Source organism: Rhineura floridana, chromosome 5, assembly GCF_030035675.1.
Source record: "Rhineura floridana isolate rRhiFlo1 chromosome 5, rRhiFlo1.hap2, whole genome shotgun sequence".
Taxonomy (NCBI): domain Eukaryota; kingdom Metazoa; phylum Chordata; class Lepidosauria; order Squamata; family Rhineuridae; genus Rhineura; species Rhineura floridana.
In genome coordinates, this window is record NC_084484.1 from 77,980,077 (window position 1) to 77,994,322 (window position 14,246).

General features: G+C 39.3%; 1 protein-coding gene across 7 annotated transcripts in view; it reads right to left on the bottom strand.

Moving 5' to 3' along the window:
• Positions 1-433: 433 nt before the first annotated feature.
• Positions 434-14,246, bottom strand: part of SH3KBP1 (SH3 domain containing kinase binding protein 1) — a 352,368-nt gene continuing 338,555 nt past the window's right edge. For all 7 annotated transcript variants that reach the window (XM_061627260.1, XM_061627264.1, XM_061627259.1 and 4 more), the window contains 3 exons: positions 11,821-12,086; positions 9,780-9,843; positions 434-3,515 (listed from right to left, as the gene is read on the bottom strand). In XM_061627260.1, coding sequence (XP_061483244.1) covers positions 3,474-3,515; positions 9,780-9,843; positions 11,821-12,086 — 372 coding nt within the window. In that variant the 3' untranslated portion in view covers positions 434-3,473. The remainder of the gene's footprint in view (positions 3,516-9,779; positions 9,844-11,820; positions 12,087-14,246) is intronic.

Genomic DNA, 14,246 nt, shown 5'->3' on the forward strand with positions numbered 1-14,246 from the left:
GCAAACTTAAATACTAAATATGGGTTATAAAAGCTCAGCTATTCATAATTATTAAAGCTGTATATTTGATAATGCTCTTGAAATCAACATAAAATAAAATGCAAATAATAGAAATTGCTTAATAAAGGTAGCACCAAATTGGTGCTTCATCTGTGCCCGCTGAAGGCAATTTAGCACAATTCAAACAAAAACAAAGTCGAAACACATTCAGTTCAAGATGGAATTTGCAGCGTGTTCCTTTCTATTTGCTTTGACCAGAAAAATAAATATTTCTGACATAACTGCATTATAACTATAGATGTAAATGAAATTGTCATCCCTTTTAAACTACTGGAAATGTAATTTCTTTGTAAAATACTTTCTATTTTGTAACTGTAATGCAGAATGAGTGATAATTCATCTTTCGAAGAACAGTGAAGCTATGAACAAAATATTTCCACAAAATCTCATTTAATCTTATTTTACAAATCACAATACGTTGGACTCCTCAATACAGTTTTATAAAATGACATTTTACCATTGTAACAGGAGGGAGAGAAAAAAATTAGAGACTCTGATTTCAGGTCAGACAAGGCTGAATTAAGATAGCCCCTTCCCCCAAAATAACATTTTAGAACTATGTTTTACATTTCAGGGCCATGTTTGAACCCATACTGTATTTATTGAATTAGTTTTCCAAGTGAGTGAAATCAGAAATCCACTATGCTATCCTACAGTTTCAAATATATATAAATTTAGAAGTATTACCTCTCTGCTTGTCAAATTAGTTTTGAAGTTATAAATGTTTATTGCTAGAAAACAGTAAGAGAACTACAAAGGCCCAGTAGGAAGCAAAGCCTATTGCATTCATAGTCCCAATCAGCATGTTAATCTTGTTGTATGGGAGCCACATATGGACATGAACAGGTCCAACTTCACATTGGTAACAGCTGTATACAGCTGTACAACCCTAAGCTCCCAGAAAAAGTGAAGCTGGCACAGAAAGGAATCAAATATTTGAACTGACATAGGGTTTTTCTTCAGTTGTTACCAGAACAACGTGCAATGCAATCATATGGAAGCAGCTCCTATGCTAACATATGAATCAGTCTTCCGGAAGTGGCTTTGAGAAGCTCTGTCTCGTGGCAACTTTGCATATCCACTTACTTGCCACACTGATTCCTAGAGTTTGGTACAGATGGGGATCCTCAGCATGCATACACATGCTGAAAAGCACTGATTTCCTGTTAAACATTCAAAATAGCATACCACTGAAGAGGAGTTGTGAAACCCATAGACCTTTGGCATTCTGAGCGCACATCTCAGGCTTCTATTTGCCTTTTGCACACTCCTAAGCACTTTGAACTGTTTTGTATATTGCAATTTCACTGCAGTGGCAGATTATGTAGCATGACATTGATGTATTTGTTGCAGCGCAATATCCTAAGCACTGTCTTAGGACTGGAGAATAGTTACTTCTGTAAATTAATTAAGAATAATACTGACCTTTCTATTACAACACATGGATGTGAAGATCAAGGAGTTGATTTCACATTTCCTCATTCTTAAAGCATTATGTAAAGATACTTATCAAAATGGGTTTGGTTTTCTGAATACAGAGATCATAATGCAGCTTTAAAATGAGAGGCATCACAGTGAAAAATGTTTAATTAGTGACTGTGTTAATGTTAAGAAATGAGAAATACACATTAACATAAGGATTCTGATATCACTAATCTGAAACTTGTTCCATCTTCATGTGTATATAACATAATTCAACTTTACAGAAGTCTCTATAGAGATGACCACTGTGTTGTAAGCACTCCAGCCAATTACTCATAGAACTAGAAGTTAAAACAAACCACAGTGAATTCCTAATTTTGGGGGTGGGGGTAAGAATGCTAAATGATGACTTGAGATGATAGACAGAGTCACTTAATGTAAACTTTATACCTCTCATCACACAGCAGTGCCAAAACACCATTGGACAGCAAAAAATTGATGTTTTAGCAGCACAAATACCTAAATTGTTAAAGGAAAAGCATAATACAATCCTATGGATGTTTACTTAAACATAAGACTCACTGCATTCAATGGGGCTTCCTTCCTAGTAAATTATTTTAGGAGTACAGTCTCAGGCTGCAATCCTATACACACTTACCTGGGAGTAAATATCACTGAATATGATTTACACCTGAGTAGATGTGCACAGGACTGTACCATTAATATATATATAACATTAATTTTGTTATGAAAATAGGAAACCCAACTACAACTTTTGTGATGAGCTATTTTCAATTATCTTCAAAAGCTGAGATTCTCGCTATCTATAAACAGATAAGTAAATAATGCTTTTCTGTAAGCCTAGGAAAGAAAGCCCAGCTTCTAGGATGCCGTTATACAAAAACCACTCATCTCCCCATGTTAGGAAATTCACAGTATATGTGAAAATTGATATTAAGCACATACAACATATCTGTATGAAATAATACAACTCTCTCTTGTTGTTTTATATTTTATTCATTTTTGCTCAGATTATGCATATTCTGTTCACCCAAGATGTGTAAACCTGGAGATGAAAGCAAGTGTTTAAAAGTATGAATAAAATCAAGCAGCGGTGAATTCTCAGTTGAATAAAAGCCACAGCTGTTGAAATAAACCTGTTTCAAATAAACCTGCTTCAATGTGCTGTGGCCATTATACTGCCTTAGCAAAAACAAACAAACATGTTTTCTTATGAGCAAGCAGCTAATATACTGATAGAGTGACCTCTAGTGGACTGACAGGCCTCATTGTGGTAGCTACATTTCTAAGATCTGGCCTATAACCAGCTCCAATCAGTTTGGCAAAAGAAGGCACAAATCATTACAAAGACCAGATTTTTCTTCATTTTTTCTTTTTTAAATACACAATTTGTACACAAAATTCATCTTGTAGATAATTTTTGGACCTAAAATTGCATATGTAATTGTATTTAAAATAAACACAAAAAGCTGTTCTATGTGAAGCAAAAGAGAGAGGGGGAGAGAGAAACAAACAAACAACTCCTCACCCAGATATCAACATTCATTTCTGGCTATATGCAATACAAACATTTTAAGAATCTGTGTGACAAAAGACAATTTAAAAAGTCAAAATCATAAAACCTGTAAACTGATAAACCTGAAGTACATTTTACTTATGGAAAATACCATTAAAATAGTACCACTATGAACTAAACTGCCTGAGTTTTCAATTGCCTGTGAACTTGAAGTAGTGAAGACTTTAGCACAGTAAGAAGAATTTCAGTCACAACCAGTGCAATAACTAAGCATCTGTATCTCATGGAAATTTCCCCTCTTCGCTGGAATTTGTGTTGTGCTATTCAAACTCTTGTGCTAGTTGTTCAAACAAGGGATGTAGGCAGATCTTTAATCATTTGGCACAAAGTTATTTTGTCTGGGGCATAATGTCTCTGTCACAATGAATAATACGACATTCCATCTATCCAGAATTCACTTTGATTGAAGAACTTTCTTTATATCATTAACCTCCATCTATAAAAGGACAGAAAGATCCAGATTAAACCATATCCACGCAATAAGCTGTTTTATCAAATGTCAACTTTACCCAATACCTAAATACATCCTTTAATCTAAGCCGTGGCAGCATAGTATATCAAATCAATATTAGAAATTATTAAAAAAAGGGGTTGAAAATAAAACACCCAACTCCATATTGCTATTATATTCATATAAAGTATGGTGCTGACCCCTTTAGAATACTGTGTACAGCTCAGATAATCCCACCTCAAAATGATAGTACCTGTCAACAGAGGCAGCTGGTGTCCAATAGACCTGGTGGAGCTAGGAGATGATGGGGGTATGGCCAATGGTGGTCACAAGGGTGTGGATAAATTGTTCAAGTTTTCTCCCCATCCACCTCCATTGAAAAGCTACAGTGGACACTAAAGCATTACAATTTAAAAAATAGTTAACCCTAGGGATGGGATCTGTTGGCTGGTGTTACTTTGAAAGCATTCCGTCAACCTAACAGGCAGTATTGATTTGAATTCGATTTTTGTCTGCTATCCACTGCTTTTACTGGTCTGATTTTCCCCTCTCCAAAATTTTGATATTAATATTTTATTTCAAAATATTGATATTTTCTTTCAATGAAAGAAAATATCAGTATTTTGAAGAAAATATCGGCAATCTGATAGAAAATTTGATAAAGGTAAGGAAAACAGTTTTGCTGCCACCTCCTCTGCTGTGACTGAGGCTGGTCAGTTTTCATGTTAGCTAGCAAGCAGAGACAAGATGTTTTCCTTTTGGAAAGCAGCTTTCAGTGCCCCCCCCCCGAGTCAACATGGGTGAGGCTTGGCTTTTTTCCTTGGCGGTAGGGGGTGGCAGAGAGGAGAGAGGCAGAGGTACTGCTGTGCTGTGAGTAAAAATAGTAAAAGAACAATATATTAATGGGAATATTCGAGGGGGGAAAAACGGTGTCAGGGGAAAGCTACTGAAGTTCGGAGCAAACAGGATTGCTCCACAAAGATGGAGAATATGTGGACTATTGAAAAATTCGGTACTAAATCTGAATTCAGCTGAATTCTCGCCCATCCCTACTTAGCACCTTCCTAAATTGAAAAGTGTCTTCCTTTGGTTCAGAAGGGGTCCCTAATGTCACAGCTGCTTTTCTGTTGGGAAAAATGTTGTGTGGCCCCCACCTGTTCTGATTCTCTCCCTGTCCTCCTCCTTTATAAAGAAACATTGAACACTTAAAAATTACAGTTTCATTAATACTTAGCACTTAAGTTTCTTATCTGGGTTCAGTAGGGGTCCCTGCTGTCATAATGTCTAGTGTGGGTTCATGTCAAAGAAAGTATACATTACTCAGAAGTAACCCCCACTGAATTCCATGGAGATCGCTCCCTGTTTATTATGTACAGGACTGCAGTCTTAACTGGTTAATCTTAAAGGTGCTACACACAGGACTGTTAACAAGGGCCTCCATAAATGTCCAGACCTACGCAAAAAGATTATTCCCCTCCCCTAGTTTATTCACTTCTATATTTTTTTTCAGAATGTGGAATAAGGTAGAAGGATGTTAAGTGGACTAGGACCTGGAGTTAAAATCAGCCATGAAACTCATTGTGTGACCTTTGGCCAGTCACTGTGCCTAAAGCCTAACCTACCTCACAAGATTGTTGTGGGGATAACATGGGGAAAAGGAGACCCATTAATGCCACCTTGAGCTACTTGGAGGAAAGGTGGAATGGATATAAATGTAATTATGATAAATAAGGAATAAGAAAAATAAAAAAAAATTCTCTCCAGCTTGCCTGCTCCCGATTTTGAATTGGAGGAAGGGATCCAGATTTGGAATCATAAAAAAAGCTTAGCCTAAACATCAAAGAAAAAAGAATCTGGAACACAACCACAATATTCAGGCCTACAAACATTGGTCTTCGTATGCAGATCCTTAGCAAATCCATTGTGTGGCTGTCTGCTAGGACAAGTTTGCCTAGGTGGAAGGTGCAGACTGGGTGCACTCCATGATCTTGTACACTGAGTTCTCCTTTGAACCATCTCTCTGCATCATCCTATCTTTTGTAATAATATTTTAAGTTTGCCAAAGTATTTTATAGTCTTTTTATCCTTACAACAACCCTGTAGAGTGGATCATAGTACAATTTTAGCAAAACAACAAAACAAACAGTACTAGTACCTTAAAGACCATCAAATGTATTATGGTATAAGCTTTTGGGACTAAAGTCCACTTCATCAGATGCAGCATTCCTGGTCATCCATGAAAGCTTATGGAATAATATATTTGCTAGCCTCTAAAGTGCTATTTGAGTATTGTTTCCCTTCTGCTGTAAACCATAGCTAGCTGGCTACCCCTTTGATTAAAAGGATGCTATAGTAATAGAGCCAGTGTGGTGTAGTGGTTAAGGTGTTGGACTACGACCTGGGGTTCGAATCCTCACATAGCCATGAAGCTCACTGGGTGACCTTGGGCCAGTCACTGCCTCTCAGCCTCAGAGGAAAGCAATGGCAACCCCCCTCTGAATACGATTTACCATGAAAACCCTATTCATAGGGTTGCCATAAGTCGGAATCGACTTGAAGGCAGTCCATTTCCATTTTTTCCATAGTAATGTACCCAACATTAGCTAGTGACAGAGAGGATTTTTCAGTTAAATCTCCAGATCCTCTAGTGTGCTTGTTTTTTACAGTTATGAAGACAAGGAGGCTCTTGTAAATTGGCTTACTGAGAAGGAAAATGTGCAGGCAATATTCTATCCAATCAAAGTGTGATGCAGCCTAAAGGGTTTAACTATTAAAACCACCAACACCTCCTCACAAACTTAGCCTCCTCTCACAGACTTGAGCAAAGGAGACATGATTAGGATCTATAAGCCTCAGATACGAGAGGGCCCTCTTTGCCATAGCTATACTTTTGGATTACGATTGGCTGAGTGCTGTAGAGGCCTGACTGGTCAGAAAATAGTAGATTGACAGAAATGTTTGCAGAGGCTTTCTGAGTTCAAACAGAAGTATAAAATGTGTGTGGGATAGAACGACTGTGTAGCTTTGAGATGCGGAAGGATTTTTTAAAAAATTGCTTTATATTCTATTGGTAGGGCTGTGTCCCAGTAGCCCCAGTGAACCAGCCTCCACTGCTTGTGAAAAAAATGGTTTCTTGGCCTGAGAAAATGGTTCCTTGCTAGAGACCTCTGGGTTAAATCTTGTCGCTGGAAAGAAGTTTGTTCTCATTAGAAGGAGTGATCTCATGCTGGAGACACCTGTGTTATCTGGGAGAGCAGGGCTCCAAGCTCAGAGCTGGGGCCTGATAACTGGGAAAGTTGGTTGGTTGTGGGAATGCATGTCCACCATGGCACTGGAAAGTTTCAGCTTATAAGCCTTCTGATTGGTTCTTAGGATTCATCTTAGTTGCTATGTTTTTTACTATAAAGCTATCCTCATCCTGGAGCTCCACACCCTTCCTGACATCTCTGCAGCACCTTGATTGGTTCAAGGCAAAACAAAATAAATATTCTATAAATGATCCATTTATATGAATTCATTACCACAATATGTGGCAATGGCACCAGGTTAGTTTTTTTTTTAAGGTTAGATCAACTTTCACCATTAGGACTACAATTCTCATCTGCTGACTAGGACAGATGAGATGAGGTGGTAGGTGTAGTTGAAAACATCTGGAGAGCAGACGGCTGGGTTAGGCAAATCCATGGAAAACAGATCTATTCTTAGGTTTTAGTCATACCAAAGGAAACCTCAATTTTCAGCAGCAGTAAACCTAAATACCCAGTGCTGTGCATAAAGAACGGAAAAACTTTCACCTTGATACCGTTTGTGTGCTTCTAGAAGCACCAACTACTCAATAGACAAAAATATGCACTTTACAGGCAGCTGTGAGCATAAATTTTATTATCAGTGGGACCAAAGATGTGGCACAATTTCATTTGGAAATCTTTGTTTGGTCAACCTTTTTATTTTCCCATAGCATGCAAATCCACATATAGAAGTACCAGGTGAAAATGGTATGGTGTCTGTCTGACAAGATGGGAACTCTAGATATAGTCTAGGCCAGGGATGGGGAACCTGTGGCCCTCCAGATGCTGCTGGGCTCTAACTCCCATCATCTGTAACTTGGTCATTCTGACTGGGCCTATTGGGAGTTGGAGTCCAACAGCATCTAGAGAGCCACAACTTCCTTTTTCCTAGCCTAAACACAAATCTCAAAAAAGGCCTTAGAAATTATGTCAGGGCAAAGTTTTTATTACAATGTGGAACTCCCCCCCGCCCCATTTCCTTTACTTAAAAAATAAAAACTAAAACCATGAATAGAGGAGGCTCCCTGCTTTAGATGTTTACAGCCATCCACAAGTTTGATAGCAAACATGAAGGTGATATGCCAGATGAGGGAAGAGCTTAGTAGCATTCCCCTTCACATGTTTGTTTACCCACATGTAATCTGAATGCCCAAATATTATGTGTTTCTGACATTAACTAAAATCAGTGTGTCAGCATAGCTCAACTATTCATAATGATCATGCACTCTGCAGAAAAGCACCAACCATACCATATGAAGACTAATATGTAGTGTTCATTTTCAGATCTGGAGGCATGCAATACCACACATACATGTGCATATGCAGCTGATTAAATTTTGAACATGGTATAAAAATTGTACACTGTTTCATAAAAACACCTAATTTACACTAAGTGTAAATTAATACATAGCAATTATTTTCAGATATTCAGGCATGTGGTATTGCATATGTGCAGCTGATTGACCATGGTACAACACTGAGTGGCTCATAACAATCTCAAGCTTTTTCATAAAAGCACCAACTGGTGATTGTTTTCAGATATGGAACCATATGATAGTGAACATGTGTGTACATGCACAGCCAACTGAATATCTGAGCATTGTCTAACACATAGACACTCATGGGGCACAAGATGATATGAACACAGTTCACATAAGTTGCTAGAACACAAGGATATCTTTGAACAATCATACAATTGTAATTTTTATAAATTTTGCATAAAATACACATCTGATTATGCATAATCATTTAATATAATATGTCTATGTTTGCCAGATGTAAGAGGAATACTTTAAAGGTTTTATGTAAGTGAGGACCGCAGATGTTGACAGGCTAAAGGAAGGCTATGAATCAGCAGAAATTTGTTTTCAGGCCTCCCAAATCCAAGGTAATATTCTTTTCTCCTAATCTACTTTCTTGGCTGCTACTAAAAATCTCTTGCAACACTATACAAATTGAGACATTTGAAATTAGTGGGGATTTCAGACACATCAGTTATCTCTATTTCAGACACAAGTTATCTCTATTTCAATGCAACTTTTGAAGTGAGGAATTTCAGAGTTCATCTCTGGACTTCCCATCAGACGCAACCTTAGGAATGGGAACTCAGGAGGAGGGATACCCTGCTTCTTTCAGATTGGCCCAAAGTCAACAGAACTCTGAAGCATAAGGATTTTAGGAAGGGGTTTGTAAAGCTCAAAATTGACATGGGGTGTTTATGATGAGATATCCCTTTTTTTGAAAGTTCAAAGCAGCTACCGGGGAGGAGGTTTCTTGGGCTGCAGCACTTAGGGAAGGTTTAAGGTTTCGCCCCAGCTCTGTTTTCCTGATCTAAACCATCCCTTCAAACTACTATTTGCCTGAGTCATAAAGCATACCGTGTGTGTGTGTGTGTGTGTGTGTGTGTGTGTGTGTGTGAGAGAGAGAGAGAGAGAGAGAGAGAGAGAGAGAGAGAGAGAGAGAGAGAGAGAGAGAGGAGGTAATACACCTTTTCCGAGCACTGCAGTAACTTATTCACCTCCCCTTCCAAATACACCATACCTACTTTTAAATTTTATTGTTTCTGAAAGTCAAAATGCTTGTGGATAATATTGCAGCTCTTGGCTGCTGCAAATCATCCTAATAGTTTTTTTGGGTGGAGAGGGAGTAAATCGCACTTTTTATTTATTATTAAAAAGATTTATAGCCTGCCTTTCATTGGTACTGATACCAGGGTGAGTTGCAACATAAAATAAATTATAAACAACCATCAGTAAAACAAATTAACAAAAATCTTAAATACCAGCAAACAGAAGCAGCTAAAAACAGTTTCATATCTTTTCTAATTTCTTTCATAGATTATGAAAAGTCAAATGGATTAAAAATCTGCAGGACCATATTTGAACTGAGATTTTTTATATTACATTCTTATTTTGTCTAAGAATTTTTCTCATTCTATAAAGTTGTCATATAATTCAAGTACCTGTAATCGTAGCCGGATCTTCTTTTCTTCATCTAATTCAGACAGCAATTGTTTAATCTCTTTTCTAGATAAAACAAAATAGGAATGATTGTATGACCATTATTTAACAATTTCTACTAATATAACTCACTATTTCTGTGAGTTTGGTAGTGTCACAATCAAACTATGTCTAAGGCACATTTCAATGAGATATGATGGGGTCTCCTTTAGTTTTTAAAAGGGTAAATACAGCAATGGTGGTCTACAATTCCAGCTGGGGTTACAGAAGGGATGGTTTACCCCTTTCTCTCTCCGCTGTTTCCCCAGTCTGAATCTTCTCCCAGAACTGCCATTTGCCTTATAGAAGGAGGTGGTGGGTGGAGAGACTACATGGGACCTTTGCAGGGCAAATATCCCCTATCTGAAATGCTGTGACCCAGATCCAAATCGCACCCCCTCAATAGCTACATTTACCATTAAAAAAAAATAATGGGAGATAAGATCACTGATTTCTTGCTGGCTTATCTGGCATTAGTCTAACCTTGTTCCATAAGTTTTGCTACATTAAACAACACATTTAGGCAAAGATTTAAAGAGTGTTACGAATGCATCCAAGTCCACATGTACATTCAACCAGGGTTTGTCAAATTCCTTGTTCCAGTTGCATTTCCTGGTCCTGAACTGGAGCCAATGCAGACAGTCTCTTGATTTTCTCAGACACCTTTTATTGGGCTGGAAGGGCATGAAGAACTATAATGGAAAAGAAGGCCCAGAAGCTCCACAATGGATTCAAAAGTTCTGCTCAGTTGGTTTATTTCTCCCATCCATATTGAGAATAATCAGTATGTGGAACATAGTGAGCAATGTCCAATGATGTACCAGCAGACATGATAGACTTCCCTTTCCCTGTAGCCTCCCATGTCCCTCCCCATCTGTTCCAGAGGATACTCTAGTATATAGGGTTGGATGTCATCCTACAATTTGCTACAATATGGAATAAGAAGATGAAGCAAGTAAGAACAGCAGGCAACTGCTTAGGTAGGGAGGTGTGGAGAAAGCTCCACCGATAACCCCTTTTCCTATCATACAGTGTTTTCTTTTCTGTCTTGCCTTGGCCATATGTGGCATATACTTTAGGTAAGTAGAATAACTGTTCCTGGAAAAAATGGAAAATATCTACTATTTTCAGGTGTGGCATCATCATCATCATCATTAAAAACCTATTGAAAATGGAGATTATAAGCACCATAAAAATTCTTTTAAAATAAGTAATACAGCAGAATTCATTGAGGTATGAATTACTGTGCTTGAAGTAGCAGCTTCTTGAGAAATTGTATCATTATCTAAGACAAGTAGGTATAGTAGGAATGTTGCCCATCTTTCCAAGTTCCTAAAATAGTTAGGGGAAGATTAGACAGCAATATCTCCAGGTAAACAAACACATTGCAAATATACATTTTGTTTTCTTTTTAAGAAGTTAAGAAAAAGGAACTTAAAATGCATTAAAGTCCTCTAACTGAACCTTTATTGTTTTTTCATACATTTCCATTTTCCTCAGACGCCTTACCTTACGCAGTGCCCTCCAGATGTTTTTGACTATAACTCTCAGCCATAGACAGCATGGCAGTGTGGCGAAGCTACCATCTGTGGGATTATGACTGAACGCCTCTAAGTCAGAATCCCCCCTAAACGTAACGATACTAGGGAACGTGAGCTGGGATTAGACCGTCGTGAGACAGGTTAGTTTTACCCTACTGATGATGTGTTGTTGCGATAGTAATCCTGCTCAGTACGAGAGGAACCGCAGGTTCAGGCATTTGGTGTATGTGCTTGGCTGAAGCATGGCAGTGTTAGTTGGGGCTAAAGGAAGTTGTAGTCAAAAATATCTGGAGGGCACCAGGTTGAGGAAGGCCAGTCTATATCTTTTGAAAATACCTGGCAAGGAAAAGACAAGGAAAAGTCCCACAAACACATAAAAAGTCTGCAAATTACATGGTTAATACATGGAAAAGGGACAGTCCACCACACCACAGCAATACTAGAATTATTAAGTGACACTCACTTCTGCTGGTCTTTCATTGTTTCAATGATAGTTCGCAGCTCCTTAACTTGTGTTCTTAGCTCTTCCAAACCTGCTTCCCCTTGGCTGGAGTGATCAGTCTTTGGCTTTCCTTCACTACTGAACAAAGATGGGGAATTGGACCTATGACCTGTTGTTCCTGCTGAAACTGGATGAAGAGCAGATGAGGATGACAATGAAGATGGAAGATTACTTCCACTAGTTAAGCCTCCTGGCTTGGCAGGCAATGAAGTTTTGTTGTCAGATACCTATCAAAATGACAAAACCATACACAAACATTAGGATACGTACAACAAAAAGAGCTATCCTATCTATGGTTTTTTCCCCCTCTGCCCATCAGTTATGCTGAGGGGGAAACCCTCCTTCTAGTTGTTTGATAGAGTTGGTCATAGAATAAACAGTAATATTTTACATGGCTACTCAAATATGTTTTTCCAAATTGATCTTAACATGAAGCTGACATGAGTCTGTCAGGAGCTATTATCTATGGGAATGCTGTTCGACAAATTTCATTCCGAATTGCAAGAACTGACCAGGAAAAAATGACACTAAAAGCTGGGTTGGCGGGTGGGGAGAATAAAAAAAAATTCTAAAGACTACATGGCACACTCACACAAATAAAAAATTACTCCTGCAATATAAAAGAAATCAAAATTAAGTGATAGCAGTTGGCTGATTAAAAAAAAAAATCAAATGTAGGTGATCAATCTGGCTCTGCACACAGAAGCTCTATAACCATAATTATGTGTTATGTAGGGTGGTATTCAATGCTAGTTCTACTCAGAGAAGACCCGCTGAAATTAACAGGCATGACTAACTTAGGGTTATTATTTATTTATTATTATTATTTATTAAATTTTTATACCGCCCCACTAGCATAGCTCTCTGGGCGGTGAACAACAAGCAATACAATATATACAATAAAATCCAATAATACCATACAGCAAAAGTACAGAGAATGAAAGATCTAAAAACAATTACAACACACTTTAAAACTGAATTAAGTTAGATTAAAAGCTCTGGAAAAGAGGAAGGTTTTAACCTGGCGCCGAAAAGACAGCAGCATCGGCGCAAGGCGCACCTCATTGGGGAAACTGTTCCACAGTTCGGGGGCCACCATTGAGAAGGCCCTAGTTCTTGTTACCACCCTCCGAGCTTCTCTGTGGGTCGGAGCTCTGAGGAGGGCCTTTGATGTAGAGCACAGCATACGGGCAGGTTCATATTGGGAAAGGCGTTCCAACAGGTATTGTGGTCCCACGCCATATAAGGCTTTATAGGTCAAAACCAGCACTTTGAATCTGGCTCGGAAGCAAATTGGAAGCCAGTGCAAGCGGGCCAGAAGAGGTGTTATGTGTTCAGACCGCTTGGTCCTCGTTATCAATCTGGCAGCCGCGTTTTGCACAAGCTGTAGCTTCCGAACTGTCTTTAGAGGCAGCCCTATGTAGAGCGCATTGCAGTAATCCAAACGCGAGGTTACCAGAGCATGTACCACTGATGTGAGGTCCTCCCTGCTCAGATAGGGACGTAGCTGGGCTACCAACCGAAGATGGTAGAACGCATTCCGTGCCACCGAGGCTACTTGAGCCTCCAGTGACAGGGAAGGATCTAAAAGAACTCCCAGACTACGAACTCGTTCCTTTAGGGGGAGTGTAACCCTGTCCAGGACAGGGTATATATACACCGTCTGATCAGAGAAACTGCGTACCAACAGCATCTCAGTCTTGTCTGGATTGAACTTCAGTTTGTTAGCTCTCATCCAGTCCATTATCGAGGCCAGGCAACGGTTCAGCACATTGACAGCCTCACCTGAAGAGGATGAAAAGGAGAAGTAGAGTTGCGTGTCATCAGCATACTGATGACAACGCACTCCAAAACTCCTGATGACCGCACCCAACGGCTTCATGTAGATGTTGAAAAGCATGGGAGACAGAACCGACCCCTGCGGGACTCCACATTGGAGAGCCCACGGCGTCGAGCAATGTTCCCCAAGCACTACCTTCTGGAGACGACCCACCAAGTAGGAGCGGAACCACTGCCAAGCAGTACCACCAACTCCCAACTCCGCAAGCCTCTCCAGAAGGATACCATGGTCGATGGTATCAAAAGCTGCTGAGAGATCAAGGAGAATCAACAGAGTTACACTCCCTCTGTCCCTCTCCCGACATAGGTCATCATACAGGGTGACCAAGGCTGTCTCGGTGCCGAAACCAGGCCTGAAACCTGATTGAAATGGGTCTAGATAATCGGTTTCATCCAACAGTGCCTGGAGCTGGCTGGCAACCACTCACTCCAAGATCTTGCCCAGGAATGGAACATTCGCTACTGGTCTGTAGCTGTTGAAATTATCTGGGTCCAAGGAAGGTTTTTTCAGAAGTGGTCTCACTGCCACCTCTTTCAGACGGCCAGGG